The following is a 24,504-nucleotide window of genomic DNA, read 5'->3' as shown; positions in this document are numbered from 1 at the left end:
ATGTTTCTTACTTCCCCCTCCCTCTGTTACACCTGTTATGGTATAAATTCAGCCTTGGGGAAAAATAAAATTGTTGCCTTGATCAGACTCTTATCTTGGTGTCCTTCTTCGTGTCTCTTGTCCCCCATCCTCTTCCAGGTACCCGCAGCCCACCTTGTTGACACTTAACCACTAGGCCATCTTTCTGGTCCCAGCATTCTGCATTTCTAAGTGTCAGTGCTTTAAGTAGGGTGCTGAATATCCCCCAAAGGCCCGTGTATAGAAGGCTTGGTCCCTAAGGTAGCACAACTGCAAGGTTGTGCTACCCTCGGGAGTCAGAACCTAGTGAGAGCTTGCCCCATCGGGTCACAAACTCCGAAGAGCATCGTGGTACCCTGCTCTCTTCTACCTTTTTATGTTTGCTCCCCAGCCTTTGAGGCAAGCATTTTGCTTTGCCACATGCTCCATGTCACGTCCGCCACAGACCCAAAGCGATGGGTCTGCCCAATCTCATATGACGTGCATGCAAATGATGTATGTGTATACAGTGTGCCTGTGTGTACGCACATTCGTGTGTGAGAATGTTGGTGCACAGGTACTACGGTAAGCTTTTGGAGGTCAGAGGTCAACCTTGGATGTCAGTCCTTGTCTTATACCTCGTAGGGTCTCCTGTTTGTACCTGTGTGCACCAGGCTAGCTGGCCTGTGGGCTTCCTAGGATTTAACCGTGTCCCTCGCCCGTCGAGCCACAGACACAGTAGACAGATAGATATGGGCTGCTGTGTCAGCTTCGTGTGGATTCTGGGGATCTGAACGCCAGTCGTCACAGGTGTATGACAAGTGATTTTCTTTTCTTTTTTCTTTTTCTTTTTTCTTTTCTTTTTTTTTTTTTTTTTTTTTTTTTTTTTTTTTTTTTTTTGGAGCTGGGGACCGAACCCAGGGCCTTGCACTTCCCAAGCAAGCGCTCTACCACTGAGCTAAATCCCCAACCCCGACAAGTGATTTTCATATTAGCCATCTCTCCAGCCCAAACTTTTCCCTTTATAAGTTAATGATCTCAAGTACTTTGTAAAAGCTACGAGAGGCCAGTGCACCATCTACCCTGATGACTAATAATTTACAGGCAGACTTCTCCTTTTGGCTACTAAGTCAGCGCTGTTGCAGAAGTCTAAAAAGCAAGCACTGAATAACTCAATACTTACTCTCTTTGGGTCCACCGATTATACCAGGCCACGATGGTCTATTGGGAGAGACCAGAGCAGGACGCTTATTCTTGCTTCCCTACCTTATATCAAGAACTTCACGTCTCAAAACACTTCCGCAGTTTCTGCTGTTGTAGAATAAGGCAGCTTGACTTAGAGAGAGTTGTGGAGACCTGAGAACTCAATGGCCTCAATTGCCCTCCATGAAACATGAAAGCTGTGGGCTTTATTTAGGCTGATGTGCTAAACACTGACGCAAAGGATGGAAAACGCTGGCTGCGGTGCTGTGCAGCTTTATCCCCAGCACTTGGAAGGCAGAATCAGGTGGATCTCTGGGAGTTCTGGGCCAGCCTGGGCTACATTGAAAGTTCCAGACTAGACAGGCAAACTCAATGAGATTTTGTCTCAAAGGGGAAAAAAAAATCACGTTATCTACTAAATGGTTCTTATTTTATGGGTGCTGTTTTGTTTTGCCAACTTGACTGGATTTAGAATCACCTAGCAGACATATCTGGGCATGTCTGAATGTGGAGACACCATCCCGTAGTCGGGGTTCTAAACACTATTTTCTTGTTGCTTTCTTTCCAGCTGTGGGCTGGGTGCAGGACATATGCCTGTAACCAGCAGCCTCCAGTCTGCCATGTCTTCCCTGGAGTGAGGGACTGCATCCCTTCAAACCAGAAGCCAAAATAAACCCTTCCTTCCCTATGTGGGTTTTGCATGGATTTTTCTCATAACCAAGATAAAGTAACAAACCAACATGGCTAATCTTCGTCATTTACTGTAGACAGTATATTTAAGTATATTTTCATCTATCCAGACTAAACTTCTTGAAAAAAGAAACTGTCTTTTGGGGGCTGGGGATTTAGCTCAGTGGTAGAGCGCTTACCTAGGAAGCGCAAAGCCCTGGGTTCGGTCCCCAGCTCAAAAAAAAAAAAAAAAAAAAAAAAAAGAAACTGTCTTTTGTAAAGCATTGTAGTCTAAGTAAAACACTGCTGAGCTTTTCCTTGTTTGTTTTTGGCTCTGGGTACCAATTGTATACACGCAGGAAACGGCTCGCTTAACCTACAACCGTAAGGAACCCTTGCTTTCTCTGAATGCTATTTTTCCTCTGTCAAGTTAGGAGGGATATTCAATTTGCAGTTATCTCCCCACTCCATTCCTTTGCTCCCCCATGACAGAACCTGTAGCCGTGGGACAAACTTAAAACATGAGAGCTCTAAGTCAGGAGGACTCTGTGAACCACTGAACTATTTAACTGTGAGTAACACCACATGGGTGTGAAACTGGGAGTTTTGCAGATTCCCCTCTGTAGACAGTGCCTTACAACCAAGGGCTTCTGAACTGAAATTCCCTGAAGTCCCTTCTCTATTTAAGGTCCTGCGGACGACTTGACCTTGCTCAACTAGGATGCAGTGTGAAGAGATCAAATGTGATCGATTCCCAAAGCATCTCAGGGCATCTTGGGCCTTTCAGAAGCCATCTGCTAGCCTTGACTTCCCTTCTGAATCTCCCATTTATACATACATATATATGTATGTATATATATGTATATATGTGTGTGTGTGTGTGTGTGTGTGTGTGTGTGTATACTGTTGCTGTCTTCAGACACATTAGAAGAGGGCATTGGATCCCATTACAGATGGTTGTGAGCCACCATGTGGTTGCTGGGAATTGAACTCAGGACCTCTGGAAGAGCGATCAGTGCTCTAACTGCTGAACCATCTCTCCAGCCCATTGAGTTTTCCTTTTTGAGACACGATCTCATGTAGTCTAGGCTGCCCTGAAACCCCTATGTAGCCTACGCTGGCTCTGGTCTTCCTCCTCTCTACCTCTGAAGTGCTTGCAATTACAGGCTTGTGGCACTGCCTCAGGTTTATACAGGGCTGGGGAGCTAAGGTTGTGGATGATGTTAGGTAAGCACTGTCAACTGAGCTACATCCCCAGCCATGATCTTTTTTTTTTTTTTTTCTTTTTTTCAGAGCTGGGGACCGAACCCAGGGCCTTGCGCTCGCTAGGCAAGTGCTCTACCGCTGAGCTAAATCCCCAACCCCTCCAGCCATGATCTTTATTTTTACACTTAGCCTAACATTCTCAGACGTGTGTAAAGCCCCTGCTGTGCATGAGCAGACCCCTAGCTTCCACCAACTCTAAAGCTAAGAGTACTCTAACCTAGGTTGAAACCTAAGAAAGATTGACTCTTCTTGCTATAGCCCTCCTACCTGATGTTCCCTATAACTTCGCTATATGTACTGACTTATGGCTTTCTCTTGTCCTGCAACTATAAAAGTTCACCAAAGGGGTTGGGGATTTAGCTCAGTGGTAGAGTGCTTGCCTAGCAAGTGCAAGGCCCTGGGTTCGGTCCCCAGCTCTGAAAAAAAATAAAAAAAAAGAAATTGCATCTACATAGCAAACACTCTTCCCATATTTCCACTGCACCTCCTTGCAGTGTCACTGTGGGTGTAGAAACAAGTGCTCCTGATCTAGGAGCGGTCAAAGGCACTCTTGGGTAGACATGAGACTTTCTACTGAGGGTGCAAGGCACGGACAGCCCTCCAGGCAGAAAGTAGTCTACCTACCAATCCTGACCCACCCTCTACGAAGGTGCATACGTAGTTGCAAGGGAAAGAACACAAACCTAGTTGCAAGGGCTGGCTAGATAGTTCAGTTTAAAAGACTGTGCTGTTCTTGCCAAGGACCTGAGTTCAGGTACCACATGGGGTAGCTTACGGTTCTAGCTCCAAGAGGATCTGTTGTTCTCTTCTAGCCTCCGGGGCACCTGCACTCACATGCACATACCAACACAGACATCCACATGAATATTTTTTAAATTTTTGGAATTGTTCTTCAGAACCAGGAAGCCTGAGAGAGCCTGTCTCAGTGATTTATGACAAAAAAAAAACTTGAGACTGCACACTTTATGACACTGCACACTTGGGCCATGGCTCAGAAGTGTGTGTGTGTGTGTGTGTGTGTGTGTGTGTGTGTGTGTGTGTGTGTGTGTGTGCTTAAGTCTCTTTAAAGAAAGGAGCAGGACTCCTATCCAGTTCCATAAGCACGCCCTAGCGCTGACTAGCGGCTGCCTCATCTGAGCAACCGCAGCCATTCAGACAGAGCACCCCAAAGAGGGCTATGTTCTGCGCCTGCGCCCGGCGGGCAGCCGAAAGAGGCTGCTCTGCGCAGGCGCCCTGACCACTTCCGGGATCTGTCAGCCGCTCCCTCTAGGCCTCCCTCCTCCGTCCGCGCCCGCCGGAGCCTGTTCGCGTCGACTGACCAGAGTCCGCGAATCGTTCGCTCCGGACCTCCCGACCTCCCCTACCCCAGGTAAGGAGCTGCAGGGCCGAGAGTCTGGTCCGGGTCGCCTCCATTTCTTGTATGTTCTATGGCACGCGGGGGCGGCGGGCCCAGGTCGGTTAGGCGCGGGGTCTTGAGTTGAGGGGGCCGGGATCTCCGTTCTTCGTGGTTACCCCTGAGTCCCTGATCCCCACCTCCACCCTACCCCCACCCCACCCCCCAACACACACAGACACAGACCGAGCGTTCCTGAGCACTTTCCAGCTGCCCTCCGTCTCGGATGGGAGAAGGAACAGCTTGGCCTCCGACACCCCCACAGTACCATTTGCACCCCTACTGTGAGCGTTTACCACAATCTGTAAAATTAGTTTAGACGGGCCGATCTCCCCCGATGGCTTGTCACGATGGCTTGTTCATCTCTTCAACGTCTAGGATGTTGCCTAGAGCAGCCTCCGATCCATCAGTTATTGGGGAACCCTCCCCAGCAAGAGAAAACCCATCTTTCGAGTAGCCTTAAGATTCCTTTGCTCCAGCCCCCGCCCCAAGTCAAAGTTGTACTCTCCTCTTCATTCCGATTCATAGGGTCCTTTATGTAGAACCGCCGGAGTTCCCATTTGACTCAGCCATTTGTCAGGTGTCTCTGGAAAGGTTGTTTCTTGATGCCTCAGTTTCCCCAGCTGCAGTAAGAAGATTCTTAGTCCGCTTGGTTTTATTGGGTTCATGTGGAGTTCATTTGCTTGAGTTGCTTACAGTAATTCCTAACCCAGAGTAGCTGATCTAAAATAAGTAACAGCCGTTACTAGTGCCTTCATTTCCTTTCTGCTCTTTCCTCCGGAGAAGGACTTGAGGACTAGGTTTTATTTATGTTTCTGGCCCCATTCAGATACTTAACATTGTTGGGAACTTGGGAAGCACTTAATAAATTGCACCTTAGAATCTCTGAGTATAAAACCATCTGTTGTCGTGGTGCGACTTGGGAGGCTCCTATCTCCTCCTTGCCCAGTTTTCTGAAATGACCTAGTTTGGCATCCTATCTTATCAGTGTCACGTAATCTTTTGGTTTCCATGTAGGCCTTAGGATTTCAGATCTCTAGAAGTTATCAGTTCGGGGTGCTGTCTGGGGGCGTGGGGCTTCTTCAGTTCATCTTCTGTCACAACTGGGGGATCCTTCTGGAAATTGCAGACTCCTATGGAGGATGGGTGGCAGTGTTTTGATCTAAATTATCTAGCGTTAGGTCAAAATAAGTTCTCTATAGGAAGTGTGGAGATGGTCTGATGAAGCTGGAATTTAGAATGAAGCATTGGTAGGGTGTGGTAACCTTGTTGGAGCTCTTGTTGGTATCGCTGGGTTGGGTAACGAGAGCAATTAGTAACTAGATGAATCACAGATTTGAAAATGACCCTAACAGGGAATGGAAGTTCTAACTTAACATGAATTTGTCAAGTTCTAGTGGAATGGAGCCAAAACATCAACATAGGTAGACGTGTCCAAGTTCAGAGGATCCTTCTAGGGCTGGTCCAAAGCTTTGTGTCAGAGACTAATTTACTGGGCTTGCAAGATGGCTCTGCCATTAAAGGCTAGACTTACAGAAAACTAACTTATTGGGGTCCGGTCTGGGGTGCTTTTATGTGCTATCTCACTTAACCTTCCTGACAGTTGTCTTGTAATGTCATTTGGAGATGAAATGAAAAACGTCCCAGCGTCTCATGATGTATGTGTTAAAACGAAGATTCAAACTCAGGTCCCCTTGTCTCCAGATGCCATGGCTAACCAGATAGTAAAATGACTCCACTCGAAGGCTGGGAACGTGGCTGAGTTGGTGGAGCCCTTGCCCTGGTGTGCATAGTGTGCGGGTTGGCTCCCCAGCAGGGCAGGAAGAAAAGACTGTGCTAAGTGAAAACCGAAGAGAGTAGGAGCCCATGGAGTCACCTCTTTTTCAGTCCTTTTCATCCCTCAGTGCTGGACAGCGGCAACAGAAGCCTGGGTTTTTGGTCGTTGGTTATGTTTGAGACAGATTCTTAATTGTATATAGTCCTGGTTGGCCTGGAACTCACAGAGATCCTTCTGCCTCTGCCTCCTGAGTGCCCAGAAAACTTATTGTTCACATAATCACCTAGAGTGTTCCCCTTTCTCCTTTTGAGCCTTGTTAAGATTTTCAAACACTGCTTAAATATCACCTGCTGTTTAGTGATTTTAAATTATCACCATATGAATAAAGGTTCGTTTTGCTTGGTACAAAATTGTGGCTTAAAATAGCCAAATGACTATAAAGGAAGGACATGTCTGAATGTATGTTCAATTATAAGACTTGACTGAAAGAACAAAATTAGAAATGCAGTTGTAGAAGTAATTCTGCTGTTCTTTAGGAAGTGCGTCCTTAGAAACCCCGAGTGAGAGAATGAGAAGTCTATCTGGAGGTGTGACTCTCAGCTCTTCATGAACTAGGTGTCCTCTTTGCATGTGGATAACCAAGGCACTAGCTTACAAACCAGCTTTGTTCCCTTAAAAAGCAAGTCCATCAGCTTTGGGGTCTAAGCTGCATTGTTCACAGTTAGTAATATTTGTAACAATCCATTCTTTTAAGGTTTATCTGTGTGTGTACGTTGCCATGTGTGTGGTTGCCATGTGTGTGGTTGCCATGTGTGTGGTTGCCATGTGTGTGTCTGTATGTGACTGCCATGTGTGTGGTTGCCATGTGTGTGTTGCCATGTGTGTGGTTGCCATTTGTGTGGTTGCCATGTGTGTGTCCGTGTGTGTGGTTGCCATGTGTGTGTTGCCATGTGTATGGTTGCCTGCAGAGAGCTGTCAGGCTCTTTGGAGCTGGAAACACACAGAGCTACTTGACCTGGTGCTGGGAACTGAACTCTGCTCCTCTAGGAGAGGAGCAGGTGCTGCTGACCCCTGAACTTACTTCTCTTTGACCATGGCTTCCTTTATAGAGTGTTTCTTTTCTGTGCCACAGGCACTCACTTTTGTTTATGGAGTTTGCCTGTTGTTTGCCTCACAACTTTCTAATGTCTCTTCCATTCATTCTCTGCTAGTGTCAAATCCCTATCTCACTGGGCATGGAAACACATGGCCTGCGGTCAGGACGCTAAGGCAGAAGTATTGTTAATTGGAAACCAGCCTGGGCTACATATAAAGACTGTCTCAAAGGAAAAGACATTAATTACAGCATTCAGTAGGCAAGGGCAGGTGGATCTCTGTTTGAGCCAGCCTGGTCCACATAGTAAGTTCCAGGCGGCCAAGGCTGTAAGTGAGAAGAAAGGACATTTATCCCAAACAGATCATCACTTTTCCCCTAACGGCTAAGACTTGTTCTTACCTAAGGCAAACCATTATCATAGCTAGGATGAAGATAATTTCATGCTCTTATATAATAATCAAATTCAAATTTGTTATACAACACATGTCTTTTATGGTTATTTTTAAACATACTAATTAGAATCAACCATCTTTTATGAAATTTGATTTTCTTAGCTCTTTTGAAATCTAGAACAGATTCTTCCCTCTACCTCCCAAGTGCTGGGATCTAAGCTGTTTGCTGCCATACCTATCCATACTGCCTTTTAAAGAAGTCCAGGCAAGCTGTTTTCTAGAGGGCACCTCTGGGCTTTTCGAGAGAGACAGAGAATGAGCAAGTGTGTGAGGTGTGTTTATGTGTGTGCTTGTGCTCACATGAGAACTGTGTGTTTGTGGTGTGCGTCCATGGGAATGGGCCGTGGCATGTGCAGATGTCAAAGGACGCCTCCCTCCCGTGTCAGTCCTCACCTTCTACCTTGTTTGAAACAGAGACCCTTCCGTTGCACACTACAGTGTGCCCTGAGGCCCTCCTGAGGGTCTCCTGTCTCCACCTTCTAGCTCCCTGTAGGATCACTGGGACCACAGAGGCTCTCGCTGCTGTTTCCAGCTGTCCTCAGGGTCTGGGGGACCAGAGCTCAGGCCATCTGGCTTGCACAGCAAGTGCTTTAACCGCTCAGCATATCTGAGGAGCGACATCAGTGTCGACTTCTGGTGTTGCTTTCTGCTTTACCTCCTGTAAGCTGAAAGGGAGATCCAGGCCTCGATTGCATTTAGAGTAAATATGTTTGGCAGGTGTGCTTCATAACTGGGTTGATCATCTTCCAAGGTTTATCTAGGATGGCCTATAACTTCCTGTTAGACTGACTGACTAACTGACTTTCTTTCAAGGCAGAGTCTACTCCATAGTCCAGGATGACCTGGAACTCTCCCAGAGTTCCTCTGGCCTCTGCCTATTGAGTGCTGAGATGCACTTGGTCAGATTGACTTTTATTCTAAAGTGACCTGTAGGAATGTCCTGGGGCGTGTCCTTGTGAGTGCAGGTGCTGTGGGGCTGGAGTTACAGTGGCTGTGACAGTCACTGTGGGTGCCAAGACTTACCCAGGTCCTCTGTGGTAGCACTAACTGCTGGGCCACCTCTTCATCCTCTCTTCAGTGGGGATTAACCTGGGGCCTTCCACATGCTGGCAAGCACTCTCCCATTGAGCTGTATCCCCAGGTCTTCCCGCCTTGAGTTTCCGTTTTGTTTTTACAAGTATCCTGCTGCGGATGATGAATTAAATCATTGTTTTCAAATTATGATATGCTGGTCACGTCCCCCTGGGACTGTGGGTTTAGATCTCTCTGCTCCCGTTTGTAGCTACAGGTTTGGTTACTTGGTCAAGGTGATGCCTATCAGACTTCTTTATAGTGAAAGCATGTTTTCCTTCTCATAACTTAGCAAGTCCTGTGTGGAGTTGTAGTTTGAGGCTGAATACCTACTCCATCAGTCTGTGATTTGAGAGTCAGTTGGTGACCCTTCAGAGTAGATTCCATACTGGTGGTTACTGTGCTCTAGTCCTTGTTACGGAATTGTTTTTTGTTTTGTTTTTTTTTCTTTTTCTTTTTCTTTTTTCGGAGCGGGGGACCAAACCCAGGGCCTTGCGCTTGCTAGGCAAGCGCTCTACCACTGAGCTAAATCCCCAACCCCACGGAATTGATTTTTGTATTGCAAGTGAGTCTTCTTACTGGGAGATCAATGTTGTGTTTATCCCCAAATAGGCGAGTCCTTCTGATAACTTGAACTCTTAGTGCGTGACATTTTGAGTGTTTTCTTTCCTATTGCTCGTTACAGCTTTCTGACCTGTGAAAACACATAGGAATCATGTCTCTGCATCAGTTTCTGCTAGAGCCAATCACCTGCCATGCCTGGAACAGGGATCGGACCCGTAAGTGTGCTTTGAATTTCCTGATGCTTCTCTGTGGAATGGGCTTGTATAGAGGCCAGAGAGCCATGTCAAGTGTCTTCCTTAATTATTTGAGACAGGGCCTCTCAGTGAGCTTGGAATATTTCAGTTTGGCTAGGCTGCTCTGCCAGTGGCCAGTGAGCTGCAGGTGTCCTCCATCTTGGCCCCACCCCACCCCAGTGCTGAGGTTATGGGCATATGCCGCCACGCCGGAGTTTACATGGGTTTGGGGGGTTCCACTCAGGTCCTCCTATTTACGTGGCCAGCATATTACCAGCTGAGCTATAGCCAGCAGTTACAATTCTCAAACTCCAGAGCTGCAAGTAACATCAGGGATGGCACGCTGTTAACAGTTGTGCTGCCTGCCTTCCTCAGAGATCGCACTGAGCCCCAATAATCATGAAGTGCACATCTACAAGAAGAATGGGAGTCAGTGGACGAAAGCTCACGAGCTGAAGGAACATAACGGACACATCACAGGTAAGGCAGCTGCAGGCTCAGTGTGCTCTTTCCACACAGAGCACCTTCCTCAGTAAGTAAAGCGCCTCATCACACCTCACATTCCGAGTGCCGTAGGACTTACTGAGTCTTCTCTTTGCTTTCTTTCCTCCTTTCTTCTTTTCTCTTTTTTCTCTGGAGCTGAGGACCCAGGGCCTTGCGCTTGCCTAGCAAAATCCCCAACCCCTTCGTTCTTCTTTTCTTTTTTTCTTCAGGTTTTTTGAGACAAGGTCTCTTTATGTAACCCTGGCTATCTTGGAACTCACTATTTGTAGACCAGGCTGGCTTTGAACCCACAGAGATCTGCTTGCTCCTGCCTCACAAGTCGTAGAATTCAGTCATCAGGCTGCATTTCTCTTTAGAGAAAATCTGAGGGAAAACAGTAACGTGGTCACATACTTCTTGGGGCCCAGTGGCACACAGCACTCTGGTTGTCTGTGGAGGGCACTGAGCTTGCTCTACGGCTGGGATGAGCCAGGAAAGCCAGAGCTAGACCCTGCGAAGAGTGAGCACTGAGGAAATGTGCGGCTGGCTGTCTTCGCCGTGGGACATTATCTTCCTGTGTGTTGTTTTAGGAGCCAGAGTGGCTTTTGCATGAGGCCAGGGAGGTAGGTGCCTCGGTGGGTAAAAGCATGTGCTACCAAGCTCGGTGACCTAAGTTCAGTTCTTGAGACTCACAAGGAAGAAGAAGACTCACTCCCACCAGCCGTCATGTGACTCCGCATGTGCACCGTGGACATGTACAAGCCCACGTGCTCATACTCCGGATAGGAGTTGTTAACACTAAAGCAGGAGTGACATGACCAGCACCTTGTCAGACTACCTTTCAGACAGTTAGCAGAGTCTCCTGAATCAGGAGACCATCTTGGTTTCTATGCCAGAACGCTTAAAAGATATACAGGAGGGCTGGAGAGATGGCTCAGCGGTTAAGAGCACTGACTGTGTTTTAAAAAAAAAAAAAAAAAAAAAAGGGCTGGAGAGATGGCTCAGTGGTTAAGAGCACCGACTGCTCTTCCAAAGGTCCTGAGTTCAAATCCCAGCAACCACATGGTGGCTTGCAACCATCTGTAATGAGATCTGATGCCCTTTTCTGGTGTGTCTGAAGATAGCTACAATGTATATAATAAATAAAGATGTTTTAAAAAAAAAAAAAAAAGAGCACTGACTGCTCTTCCAGAGGTCCTGAGTTCAATTCCCAGCAACCACATGGTGGCTCACAACCATCTGTAATGGGATCTGATGCCCTCTTCTGGTGTATCTGAAGACAGCTACAGTGTGCTCACATACATGAAATAAATAAAATCTTTAAAAAAAAAAAAAAAAAAGATATACAGGAGTAAGAAAGGGAGTGAAGTCCTGTTGTCTGGGGTCTTTTCTGCTTCTCTAGAAGACCCCATCCATGCTTGTTGAATGTGTATGCGGGCGCTCAGACATTCATGTGCTGATTTCAGTGCTGGCTGTCAAGTGTGAAAGTGTCTGGAAACCACTGAACCACTCACTGCTTATAGATCGATCTTCTACTTGGTCATTGTCTCGGGGAGGTGGAGAAAAGCGGATTAGGATTTCAGGGTCATCCTCAGCTACATAAGGAAGTTTGCGGCCAGCCTGGGCTACAAAAGACTGTCATACTGATTATCCTAAAGATATTCTTGCCTAGATCAGAAATCAGCAAACAAAAACCAACGTAGCATGAGTTTGACCTTCTGTATCCTTTGAAGTTGTCCAGTACTGGGGTGGGGAGAAATGGCCCAGTAGATAAAGTGCCTGCCTTGAAAGCATGAACACATGAGTTCAAATCCCCAAAAGCCAGGCATGGCTGAACATACACAGAATCTTGGGTCTTAGGTGGTGGGGTAGCTGGCTAGCCAGTCTAGCTGAAACAGTGGCTTCAGATGCAGGGAGAAGTCCTGTTTCAAAAGGGCGGGAAGAGCAGTAGAGGAAGACACCCGAGGTTGACACCCGCATGAGCACAGAGTTGTCCAGCATCCCAGGACCTCCATCGTGGCTCCTAACAACACTCCCTGCTTTACCAGGCGGTTTGCATGCTGTGCTTCTGAGCTCTAGAGCATCATGTGGCATCAACACCAGCAGTGCTGCTCTGCCTGCCAGGACCTTGTTCCTACAGATTTGGCCTCATGCCTATGAATAAGGACATTCAACTTAGTTTGAATTTTGGCATTAGGAAATATTTTTAAATGAGAAGAGACTAAAATGGAAGGACCCTTCCCTCCTTCCCCCAAAGAGCCAAAATTGTAAAATACTCATAACTTTTCTCCCTACATTTCTTGGGGTCCTTTGTATTTGGATCCATTTTCTGATGGCATCTGTTAGATCTGAAGAACCTAGAAAAGTTAATTATCCCTCTCTCAGACCCAGGCTCAACGGTGTTCTCCCAGACTGTAACTGTGAGGGGCAGGATCTGACAAACTCTAGAAGAGACTATCAGCGTTTCCTCACAGAGTGTGGCCTGTGGCAGAGCTACTTGTCATCACTAACTCCTCTCCCCCTTTTTTGTTGACATGGTCTCACGGCCTGGATGGCCTGGAACTCCCTATGTAGACCAAGTTGGCTTGAATTCATAGAGATCTGCCTGTCTCTGTGTCCTGTGTGTTGGGATTAAATCCCTGAGAGATCTGCCTGTCTCTGTGTTCTGTGTGTTGGGATTAAAGCCCTGAGCCACCACACATGGCTGCTATTTCTTTTTCCTTTTTTTTTTTTTTTTAAAGTTTTTTAAATTTTTATGTATATGAGTACACTGTAGCTGTCGTCAGATACACCAGTAGAGGGCATCAGATCTCATTACAGATGATTATGAGCCACCATGTGGTTGCTGGGAATTGAACTCAGGACCTCTGGAAGAGCAGTCAGTGCTCCTAACCACTGAGCCATCTCTTTGGTCCTCTTTTTTTTTTTTTTTTTTTTTTTTGTCTACACAGGGTTTCTCTTGCCCTGACTGTCTGAGAACTCGCTCTGTAGATAGTGCTGGTCTGGAACTCAGAGATCCACCTGCCTCTGCCTCCAAGTGCTGAGATTAAAGGCCTGCACCACTTGCCTGATGTTCAGCTACCTCTTTAAAATATTTTCCTACACTGAGAGGACAGCTCAGTGGATAAAGTGCTTGGCTGTGTAAGCTTGAGGGCTGGAGCTCAGACCCCCGGAACCCACAGAAATGCTGGGTGGACTGCTGAACTGAATCCTAGCTCTCTAAGGGACAGTCAGGGATGCCCAGACAAGCTAGGTAGCTAGAGTAGCAGGAAAGGACAAGCTCTGAGTTCACGGAGATCCTGCCTCAATGAATAAAGGTGGGGAATGATCGGGAAAGACACTTGATAACAATTTCAGAGCTCCAGAGGCACATGTGAATGTGTGTAACACAGGCAAAAACAAAGCAAGCCCCAAACCATTTCATTATAGAAATCTTACATGAGTGTGTGTGTGTGTGTCTGTCTGTCTGTCTGTGTGCATGTGTGCGTGCTAGGCATGATGGTGTGTGTAATACCAACACTAGGAGGTAGAAGCAGAAGGATCAGGAGTTTAAGAGTATTCTCAGCTCCATTGGGAATTCAAGGCCAACCTGGGCTTCTTGACACCCTGTCCTAAAAGAAAACATAAACTCCTAGTTCTGTTCTACCTGGCTTTGTCAGGATCCCCTGTCCTCCCGTGTCCTTGGGAGAGAAACAGCCTTGGTTTTATATGAGATGATAACCATAGATAGGAGAAGGGTGGGGAGACCACCAAGCCCACGGCTACCCCATGCCCAGCTGTCACCTGCCAATAGCCCAGTCCCTTGTCACTGGCCAGGCGCAGCAAGTGACCTGTGCCTCACTTGCAGGTATTGACTGGGCTCCTAAGAGCGACCGTATTGTCACTTGTGGGGCGGACCGCAACGCCTATGTCTGGAGTCAGAAAGATGGCATCTGGAAGCCGACCCTGGTGATCCTGAGGATTAACCGTGCAGCCACTTTCGTGAAGTGGTCTCCACTCGAGAACAAGTTTGCTGTGGGGAGCGGAGCCCGGCTCATCTCTGTCTGCTACTTTGAGTCTGAAAATGACTGGTGAGCAATGTTGCATGTGCCCTCATTCCGCTTTGTATACTCCATGCTTGGATGCTGTGCTCTTGGGACCTGTTGAGACTCCATGTTCACCGCAGCGGCCCTTCCTGGGCTGGAGAGGGTTTCTCCCTCTCAGTTCCTCTCCCTGAATAACTGTTGCTTCTCCTGTGCACATGACTCGTTCCCACACCTTTATTTTTTTTAAACCTTTCCTCCCCTTCCTTACTCCCCTACTTCATTTTGTCCTTCCCTTTTCCTCCCCCTTCCCTTTTCCTCCCCTTCCCTTTCTGCCTTCAGTCCCTTCATTTCCGTCCTCCCTTTTCCCGCTCCCCACTTTTGTTAACTTATATAGGAAACCTTCAGCCACAGTAACCGTTTGCTGTTTGTGGTAGACCGTCCCCTTTATAGGTAAATTAGACCCGACTGTGGTCTCAGATGTAGTTTGAAAAGAAGCTGTGTATGGGTGACGTTGCCCAGCTGTAGGCAGTCAGCCGGCCAGGGGTGCTGCACACACATGTAATCCCAGCACTCAGGAGTTGCAGACCAGTCTGAGGTATGAGCAGCGAGGCTAAGGCCAGCCTGAACTATGTATAGGGAACTTCTCTAACGAAAAGCAAGCCGGTGGGCCACCCTTCAGCAGGAGCCATGAAAAGGTACTCAGGTGTAAGTCAGAGGACATCACTACAACAGTAAAAATCATGGCACTTAGAGGACTGACTTCAGTAATGTAGCAAACATTTCTCGTGCATTCCAGAATTTAAATGATGGTTATAAAAGTCCGGTTCAGCCGTTGGATTGGAAGTGGGTTTATTGGGGTGCCGTGGAGAACGTCACCATTTTTGTTTATGAGAACAGTGTGCATTGGTTTTCTCCTTTCCTAGGTGGGTCAGCAAGCACATTAAGAAGCCGATCCGCTCCACAGTCCTCAGCCTGGACTGGCATCCCAACAACGTTTTGCTGGCTGCAGGCTCCTGTGACTTCAAATGCAGGTGGGGATAAAAGAAATACTGAGCACCCTGGGCTGCCTGTTGTCAGCCTCCACGGCGTCCATGGGCTTCCTTTTGTGCAAAGTCTATAATAGCACAGTAGGGACTGAGAGATGAAGGAACTTAGGTCTAGAAAAGGAGTTGGGGCTGGAAATGGGGCTCAATGGTGGAGCACTTGGCTACCTAGTACAATACCCTGGCTTCCATCCCCCAGCCCTGCATAAGCCAGGCCTGGTTGTACATGCCCGTAACCCCAGCACTCTGGATGGAGAGGCAAGCAAGTCAGAAGTTCATGATCATCCGCAATTACATAGTGAGTTTGAGGCCTCCCTAGGCTACATGAGACCCCATGGGGGTGGTGGTAGAGGATAGTGGTACTGAGAGAGTGAGCTGGTGCACAGTGATTAAAAGATCAAGGAATAACAGATACAGTGGACTAGGTCAGTGGGCACAGCAGGTCAGCAGCCACAGCAGGCTGGTGGGCACAGCAGACTGGCGGGCACAGTGAGTGTTCTTTAGGTAGAGTATCAGTAGTTTAAAGTTCAGTATTAACTCATGCTCCCTTTCAGTCTCTTTCTCAGTTTTTAAAAATAGATTTTTTTACCTGTACGCATGTGTGTATATGTGCCTGGCAAAGGCCAGAAGAGGACAAGAAGTCCCCAGGAGCTAGAGTTATAGATGGTTGGGAGCCACCTGGTGCTGGGAACCCAACTCCAGTCCCCTGCAAGAGCAGCAGTGCTGTTAACCACTGGGCCGTCTCGTCAGTCCTGTTTGGTTTGAAACATGTAGCCCAGGTTGGACTAGAACTCACCACCCTCCCTCAGCTTCCTCTTGTGCTGGAATTACAATTGTGCATCTTCATGCCTGCCAGCCTGTTTTCCTTTCTTTCTTTTTTTAAGATTTATTTATTTTTTTATCTTATGTATGTGAGTATACACCATACCACACACCAGAAGAGGACACTAGATCCCATTACAGATGGTTGTGAGCCACCATGTGGGTGCTGGGAATTGAACTCAGGACCTCTAGAAGAACAGTCAGTGCTCTTAACCACTGAGCCATCCCTCCAGCCCCAACCTGTCTTTCTTGACTACAGTTTTAGTTCCTCATTAGGAATCCCAGGCCACAGACTGCATCCAACAGAATGAACCTGACATAACGAAATGTCACTGAACAGCGTACTGAGAGCTGTTACTGCACCTTTTCAGTTAAGTGGCTTTATCTGTCATTAGACAAAGGCTAGAGGAAATCAGCCATACTGCTAAGAGCTTTGAGAATCATACCACAGAATGCTTTTTAAAAGTTGTTCACCATGGATTTTTCCCCTTAGAAAAGAAAAACAAAACATTACTGGTTTGTGTTGATTTTTGGTGGCAGAGTTCAGTACCTATGTCAGGGTTTCTCAGCCTGTGGATTGTGACCCCTTCCACAGGGGTCACCTAAGACCACTGGATAACACAGGTTTAATTATTATAACAGTAGTAAATTGACAGTTATGAAGTAACAACAAAAACAATTTTATGATTGAGGGATGGGTCACCACAACACGAGGAGCTGTATTATAGGATTGCCGTGTTAGGAACGGTGAGAGCCACAGGCCTATGTGAGCGTTTTTAAACTTGACCAGAGAGTCATCTTTAGATTTAACTACAGAGCAGAGCAGAGCAGTGGCTCAGTGGAAGAGCACTTGCCTGGTATGTCCTGAAGCCTAGGCTTCGTTTCTCTTAGTCTGCATTGCAAGTAGAAGACTAAGGCGGAGGAGGAGGAAGGGCAGAGGGGAAGAGGATACGTGGGCAGGTGCCCAGCCCCGCAGGGGAAAGAGGGAAAGGGAGAGAAGAGAGGAGAGGGGGGAGAGAGAGAGGGGAGGGGAGGGGAGAAGAGAAAGAGCGGAGTGAGCTCACGGCTCTCCTTCCTGATGCCTTAGCCTTCCAGAGTCTCCTCTGCCACTCTAGTTTGGGTTTAGGGAGCCAGAGGAATTGGGGGTTTGTTTGTTTGTTTGTTTGTTTGTTGAGACAGGGTTTTTCTCTGGAGCCCTAGCTGTCATGGAACTTGTTCTGTAGACCAGACTGGCCTTAAACTCAGAGATCTGCCTGCCTTGGCCACTCAAGTGCTGGGATTGAAGGTGTGAGCCATAGCCACCCAGCGGAGTACTTTTAAGGAGACTGGAGGGAGGTTCAATTTCCTCCTAGTCCTCCCCCTAGCTGGACTACCTTGTACTTCTGCTGTTCCTGTCTTAGCCTCCAGGGGGCTGTAGTTATGGGTGAGCACCACATAGGTTCGAGTGTTTGTAAAGAGGAGAGGAGTAAGAAGCCGCAGGTAGGCAGAGTCCAGCAGTTTCTTGCCCCTCCCTTCCTGAGTCTGGGCGTATTACACCCCGCTTTGTCTGTCTCTGTGTTGTGTATACATGTGGGGGTGTGGAGACCAGAGCTGGCTTCAGATACTGTCCTCTTCTCTCCCACCTTGTTTTTTGAGAGAGTCTCTCACCAAACCTGGTGTTTGCTATTTCAGCTACACTGCCTGGCCAGCGAGCCCGGGCGTCTCCCTCTGCCCTACTCGGTGCTTGGTTCTTTATGGGTGCTGCCATGCCCCGCTTTTATGTCGGTGATGAGGATCTGAACTTAGGTCAGCAAGCACTTCACTGATTGGCCATCTCCTTGGCTCCCCAACACACACCACTCCCCCTTCTTTGGGAGACACTGTCCCACTGTGTAGCCCTGACTGGCTGGCCTTGCACTCACTGAGCCTTCTTGCTTCTGCCTCCTGAGCACTGAGATTAAAGTGCGAGTTGCTCAGCTTCCCAGCTCCTCTGCCTTTCAGTGACTTGGTGCTGGCTTGCGTGGGGTATGGGCCGTTTCCCGCCTGTTACTGACTGGGCTCCTTGGAGCCATGCTGAGGATGCTGCTCTGGTAGGAAGAATGCAGTCTGACGTGGGGTGACCGCAGCGCCTCTTCACCTGTGGTTAGAAGACCCTCACCACCCCTGTGTCTGCCACTGCTGGGCATTGGCCTTGCCCATCGTGTCTCGTTCTCAAGCTGACTCCTTTGTTCTGGATTGTCTTCCGGCAGCTGCCAGCACCTTTTTCTATACTCATATATTCTCATTTGCTTTTTTCTTCTTTTTCATGTTTGAACAACAGAGTATTTTCGGCCTACATCAAAGAGGTGGATGAGAAGCCAGCCAGCACGCCCTGGGGCAGCAAGATGCCTTTTGGTCAGCTGATGTCTGAGTTTGGTGGCAGTGGCACTGGTGGCTGGGTGCACGGGGTCAGCTTCTCTGCCAGTGGGAGCCGGCTGGCCTGGGTCAGCCACGACAGCACAGTGTCTGTCGCTGATGCCTCAAAAAGTGTGCAGTGAGTATCTTCCTGGCAGGTGACGGTGGGTGTGTGTGGGAGGGTTCAGCACCACACTGAGGCTACCTGCCCTGGTATCTTGCAAACACCCCAACAACTGCAGCTGCCTTTAAAGTTACAAGCAGGGACCAAGTACCTGTTAATGACTTTAAAGAGTTGGGACTTCCTTCCAGAAACACTTCTTGGTGGCACTACTGGTAGTGTCCCTTCCAAGGCCTTCCCAGTGTGTTGCTATCAAGAGTCCCTTCAGAATTGCCAGGTTATTCTGTGTCTGTCTGAGAGCCTCTCCCTGGGAGATGTGAACAAACTCTTTCACTTGATGCAGTGCCAACCAAAGGAGAATTCCACCAAAGGCCAACTTCCCAACCAGTGAGCTCACTGGGCTCACGAACACAGCACAGGTCAGAGGCTGCTCACAGGAGCATGGGTGACCCCAAAGCAGACACAGCACCACTAAACCTCACCTGGGATGGACAATGACTTGTCTAGAGAGGCATAGATGGGATCACTTTACTTCAGCTAGCCATCTGCACTCTATACATGGTAGCCTCCCCATAGATCACCTGAAGTTAGTGCAGAATTGTATACAGCTAGCTGCAAGGCATAGGAGAGAGCAGTTGGGATCCCAGATGAGGGTCCAGTGACCCTACCCCAACCTATGAGGCAGTGCCAGTAGACAGAAGGCCCACTCTGAGAGTCTCTGGAAAACAGTCACAGCTGCTCTGAATAGGATGATGTCTGTCAAACTTGGAGGATAGCATTGCATAAGTCTGGCTGTTTGCTTATGCCATTGTTACCCAGCAACCAAGGGAAATATGACCGAGTCATGGTTGCTCATACTTACCTTCTAGCACTCAGGAGATAGAAGCAGGAGTTTTATGAGTTCAAGGCCAGCCTGGGCTACATACAAAATCCCGTCAGAAAACCAGGACTCTTGCACCTGCCTAGCATGCACACACCTTCAGTTCCTTTTTCTTTCTTTCTTTCTTTCTTTCTTTTTTTTTTTTTTTTTTGGTTCTTTTTTTTTCGGAGCTGGGGACCGAACCCAGGGCCTTGCGCTTCCTAGGCAAGCACTCTACCACTGAGCTAAATCCCCAACCCCTTCAGTTCCTTTTTCTAACACCACCCAAAAGAGTAGAAAGAAGAAGAGGTCCATTCTTACTCCATGCTCTCACAGAACAATGCCACCTTCATGCTACTTGGAGAACCGGAATTACGATGACTTGTTTGTGAGGGTGTGGCCAGCTCAGCCTGGAAGAACTTTATCAGATGTGAGGGTATAAAGTGTGCTCAGTAGCAAAGGAAGAAATGTAGAGCCCTCCTCTTAGGAACCTTTGTACTTCGCTGGGAGCCCTTCCCCACAAGCAGCCAAGAGAAGCTTGTGGTGACAGTCTCCAGCCTGACCACTCTGTGTATGGAAACCATCAGAGAGAGGCATAGGCCAAGGCATTGCAGAGGTGAGGTCTTCTCTCCTAAGCTGAATTTACTGTGGGAGTTCTTTTGTATAAGGTCACCCATGTTAAAAATATGATCTGGAACTCCTCTGTTACCTGGGCTGGTGTCAAGCTTATGACCCTCCTGCCTCAGCCTCCCAGATAAATGTTTCATAAGCCAGGAATGGTGGTGCAAACCTGCAATTCCAATATTCAGGAAGCCTAGACAGGGGAGGTCATGAGTTGTGAGGCCATCTTTAAAACACCAAAAACGTGAAACTGAGGGGATGGCTCACTGGGTGAAGGCGTCTGATCCTGGAGTCTACTTTGTAGAGAAGAGGACTGACCCCACACATGCAATGGTAGACACACACACAGGTATGCTCACCACATGTATGTGCATTTAATCTTTGTGCTTTTAGCAGAGTAGGTCTGTGTCCTACACGTCACGCGTTGATCTCCCTTGTTATTGTTGGCTGTAGTTAATGCAGGGCTGGCTCTGTGCTGGCTGTCGTAGCACTTATGGTTCCCAGCCCTTGTTAGTGGTGTGTCTCTCTGCACTCATTGACTAGCAGGCTTTTCCAGCCTGGTCCACTCCACCCCTCACCTTCTCTAGCATAACTGTACCACAGCATATGTTTCAAATAATGTGTTTGTCCTTTAATTCGGGAGCCACCTGATTAAGGGGCCTCTGAGACACAAGCACTTAGCTATTTTTGTGAGGTATGTGTATGTGTTTTGAGACAGAGTCTCTGAGCCCAGGCTGTCCTCAAGCTCACTGTGAGGTTCAGACAGGGCTGGAACGCAAGGTCCAGCTGCCTCTGCCTCCTGAATGCTGTATTCTAGGTGTGTCCATCTGTCTGCAGCAATTGGCTTTCAATAATGTATCCTGTAGTCTGGGGAGAGGGCTCAGTGGGTAAGAGTTGTTTTATATGACCTGAGTTTAAATCTCCAGCACACACGTGAAATTCAGGCATGGCCATGTGCCTGTGACCACAGAATAGAGGGGTAGAGGCAGGCAGACCTGGGAGCTTGCTGGCCAGCATGTGTAGCCAAAACATTGAGCTTCTGGTTCATTGTTCTGAGGGAGTAGCCAGAGTGAGAGTGCTAGCACGGTACACCTGAATCTTCCTCTGGCCTCCACTGGCACGGATATGGGCGGGCACACATGCACAGTAAGAAATTACATGGTCTTCCCATAAAGTGGGGTGCTCTTAACTTATCATTAGGTGTTTTTCTGCCGTGACTAGTTACACGCTTCTGTTTATAAACACACGCGCACTCACCCTCATACACAGACATGCACGAGGCCTATTTGAGTGTGAACTGGATGAGACTAAGGTTCATCCCAGAGTGGCTCACACAGGGCATGACTGCCAGCAAGTGACTCTGGGGCCAGCACTGGTGCTCTCACCAGCAGTGGTGATAGCAAGAGCTGTGGCAGGTAAGGGGGGAGAAGCCATCGAAGGCCAAGACAGCGGTCAGAGCCAAGATGTAAGAACTTGAGAGGCCAAGAGGAGCAGAGCCCCCGCACTGGGACAAAGGCAGAAAGGACGGACTCCTTGTGGTCCATGACTAGAGACCCTTTAGCAAGGAGCAGGGCCCGGGCTATACTTGACTGATTGGTAGAGGGTGCTAGGGGTCAGCCAGAGCCGTGCACATATTATGCCCCCAACTAAAAGGCTTCATTTTCCGAAGGTCACTTTGGGGTCACCTATGCTTGAGATTCCTATGAGGAGAGGTCAGGGAACTCTATTTAGAGGAGTTTAGCTAACAGTGCAGAAACCACTCTGAGAATGGGGCTTTTGTTGTCCTCTGTCTGTGAAGGAGCGTGGGCGGTGGCTCCCCTAGGGTAACAAGTGTTCTTGTGTTCAGGGTTTCAACTCTGAGAACGGAGTTCCTGCCGCTGCTCAGTGTGTCATTTGTCTCAGAGAACAGCGTTGTGGCTGCCGTAAGTATCTGCCATCCTCACAGTGTGCCACGTGCAGCTCCGAGCCAGAAACAATGCGTGCTCTGTGGCAGGCACAGGAGCACGTCCTTTCGCTGAAAGAGACTGGGAGGCCACGACTGTGAGCACGCTACTGGGGTGGAAGGTAGGCAGGGAGCCCTAGTGCTGACCGATCTCCCATTTCAGGGCCATGACTGCTGCCCGATGCTCTTTAACTACGATGACCGTGGCTGTTTGACCTTTGTGTCCAAGCTAGACGTCCCAAAACAGAGCATCCAGCGCAACATGTCTGCTATGGAACGCTTCCGTAACATGGATAAGAGGGCCACTACCGAGGACCGCAACACAGCCTTGGAAACACTGCACCAGAACAGCATCACGTAAGTACCCTCAGTCACCTCAGCCTGGAGTCAGGGCACTGGGCTTCTGTAGAAAATTGGCTGGCCAAGGTGCTTCACTCCATGTCGTTTTCCTACAAAAGCCCCTTGTGCTGCAGGCCCAGTGTCTCTGACGGAATGAGAGCGGTAGGAAGGAAGCCTGTGCCTTCCCAGCTGCTAAGGTCTCATTTTCAGTTTGTGACCGAGAGGGAGGTGGCTGGGTGTGATCACGGCCTTTAATCCCACCATGCAGAGAGGCAGAGATAGGTGTGAATCTCTGAATTCAAGGCCAGCCAAGGTTGCACCCTGTGGCCAGTCTTTTCTACTCCGTGAGTTCTTTTCCCCACCCTTTATCATCCCCCATTTCACCCGCTATCACTAGGTAGGAGAGAAAGAAGGGAGAGAGGGGGGGAGAGAGAGATTAGATTCAAGGATCTCTATCTTCTTGTCTCTTCTTTGAGCAACAACTCCTAAGCCACAACCAACCGACCCTGAACAACCACCGACCACACCTATTGAGGCTCGAGCATTTATATACTCTGAAGAGTTCCCAGAATTCCAAATTCATACAGTCGCAGAAACTGTCTGCAGTTGGCAAAACCACACCTCTGCTAGAGCACGAGGCAAAACAGCTGCTGTGATCAGCCCGAAGCAGCCCCATATCCTGTACTGGAATTAAAACGAAAACGGCATTCTGTGTTTCGTAAAGAAACCAAAATTCCAGAGTCCTCACTGCAGTGTGATGACCCCATCTCAATAAACAACAAAAGCTGAGCTGCCACCTCTTTACCCTTGTGCTCTGCAAGGTGCCTTTGCCCAGCATTCGGGAGGAGGGTGGTTCTTGTCAGAGGAGGCCTGGCTGGCTGAGTAGTCTGCCAGTGTGTGTAGGAGGTAGGTTCACACTGGGCATGGTGGCACGGGCCTGTGGTCCCAGTACCTGGGAGGCTGAGGCAAGAGTGTTGGTAACATGCCAGCAAGTGGGCTCAGTGGACAAAGGTGCTTACTGCCATCCTAACCAACTGAGCATGCTCTCCAGAACCTCCACAGTGAAGGGAGAGAACTTAGTTCCAAGTGTTGTCCTCTGCACATACAACACAAACTAGATGAGGGGTAGTAGTGAGCCGTGCTCAGCTCTCAGCTGTCTGTGCTGTACCCTGTGTGCCATACCCTGTGTGCTGTAGCCTGTATGCAGTAGCCTGCATGCAGTAGCCTGCGTGCAGTAGCCTGTATGCAGTAGCCTGTATGCAGTAGCCTCCGTGCAGTAGCCTGTGTGCTGTAGCATGCATGCAGTAACCTGTATGCAGTAGCCTGTATGCAGTAGCCTGGGTGCTGTAGCCTGTGTGCAGTAGCCTGCGTGCTATAGCCTGTATGCAGTGGCCTGTATGCAGTAGCCTGTGTGCAGTACCCTGCATGCAGTAGCCTGCGTGCAGTAGCCTGCATGCAGTAGCCTGTGTGCTGTAGCCTGCGTGCTGTACCCTGCGTGCTGTACCCTGTGTGCAGTAGCCTTCAGTAGTCTGTGTGCAGTAGCCTGTGTGCATTAGTCTGTATGCAGTAGCCTACGTGCTGTAGCCTGCGTGCTGTAGCCTGCATGCTGTATCCTGCGTGCTGTAGCCTGCTGCCTCCCTTGGATGGTTAGGAGACATTCCTAGTCTGGACCGTTGAGATGAGAGAGAAGCAGCTGTCTGCAGTCAGTCTCGGGAGCTCACACAGGTTGTCTTGTCTGTCTGCACAGCTCTGCTAGGAACTGGAGGAGTGACTGCCTGCCTGCTGTTGACATTGTAATGAATCATCGAGTTTACTTTGTCTCTGGTGGTTTGGATTTGGGATTGAACCCAGAACCTAAGACTTGCTAGGCAGGTCCTCCCCCACTGAGCCCCAGCACCAGCCCCTGCAAATGTCAAGTGCAAGACTCTGGCCTCTGTTGTGGCTAGGCTCTGTCCTAGCAGGTTGATTGAGAGGGCGTGTTGGGGACCAGTTGGCCTCAGCCATGCTCTAGCCTTGCTTCTGTTTGAAAGCACAAAATGATTCTTCATATCTGCATCCTTACTGAGCCCCTGAGCCCCTCTCCACCTCCTATCCATCACATGCTAGGAGGCCATTGTCCCCCCTCTTGCAGCCTCCCCCACCCCATGCCTCTGTC

General features: G+C 48.6%; 1 protein-coding gene across 1 annotated transcript in view; it reads left to right on the top strand.

Annotated features, from left to right (window-relative positions):
- Positions 1–4,385: 4,385 nt before the first annotated feature.
- The window catches only part of Arpc1a (actin related protein 2/3 complex, subunit 1A), a 23,065-nt gene continuing 2,946 nt past the window's right edge, over positions 4,386–24,504 (top strand). The window contains 8 exon segments of the mRNA NM_031146.2: positions 4,386–4,504; positions 9,610–9,703; positions 10,097–10,201; positions 14,052–14,274; positions 15,153–15,260; positions 18,394–18,606; positions 21,915–21,990; positions 22,174–22,367. Of these exon segments, the coding sequence (NP_112408.1) occupies positions 9,640–9,703; positions 10,097–10,201; positions 14,052–14,274; positions 15,153–15,260; positions 18,394–18,606; positions 21,915–21,990; positions 22,174–22,367 (983 nt within the window). The 5' untranslated portion in view covers positions 4,386–4,504; positions 9,610–9,639.

Source organism: Rattus norvegicus, chromosome 12 (assembly GCF_021556685.1).
Source record: "Rattus norvegicus strain SHRSP/BbbUtx chromosome 12, alternate assembly SHRSP_T2T, whole genome shotgun sequence".
In the NCBI taxonomy this organism is placed as follows: domain Eukaryota; kingdom Metazoa; phylum Chordata; class Mammalia; order Rodentia; family Muridae; genus Rattus; species Rattus norvegicus.
Note: the sequence above shows the minus strand (reverse complement) of the source record. Positions and strands in the feature narration are given on the sequence as shown.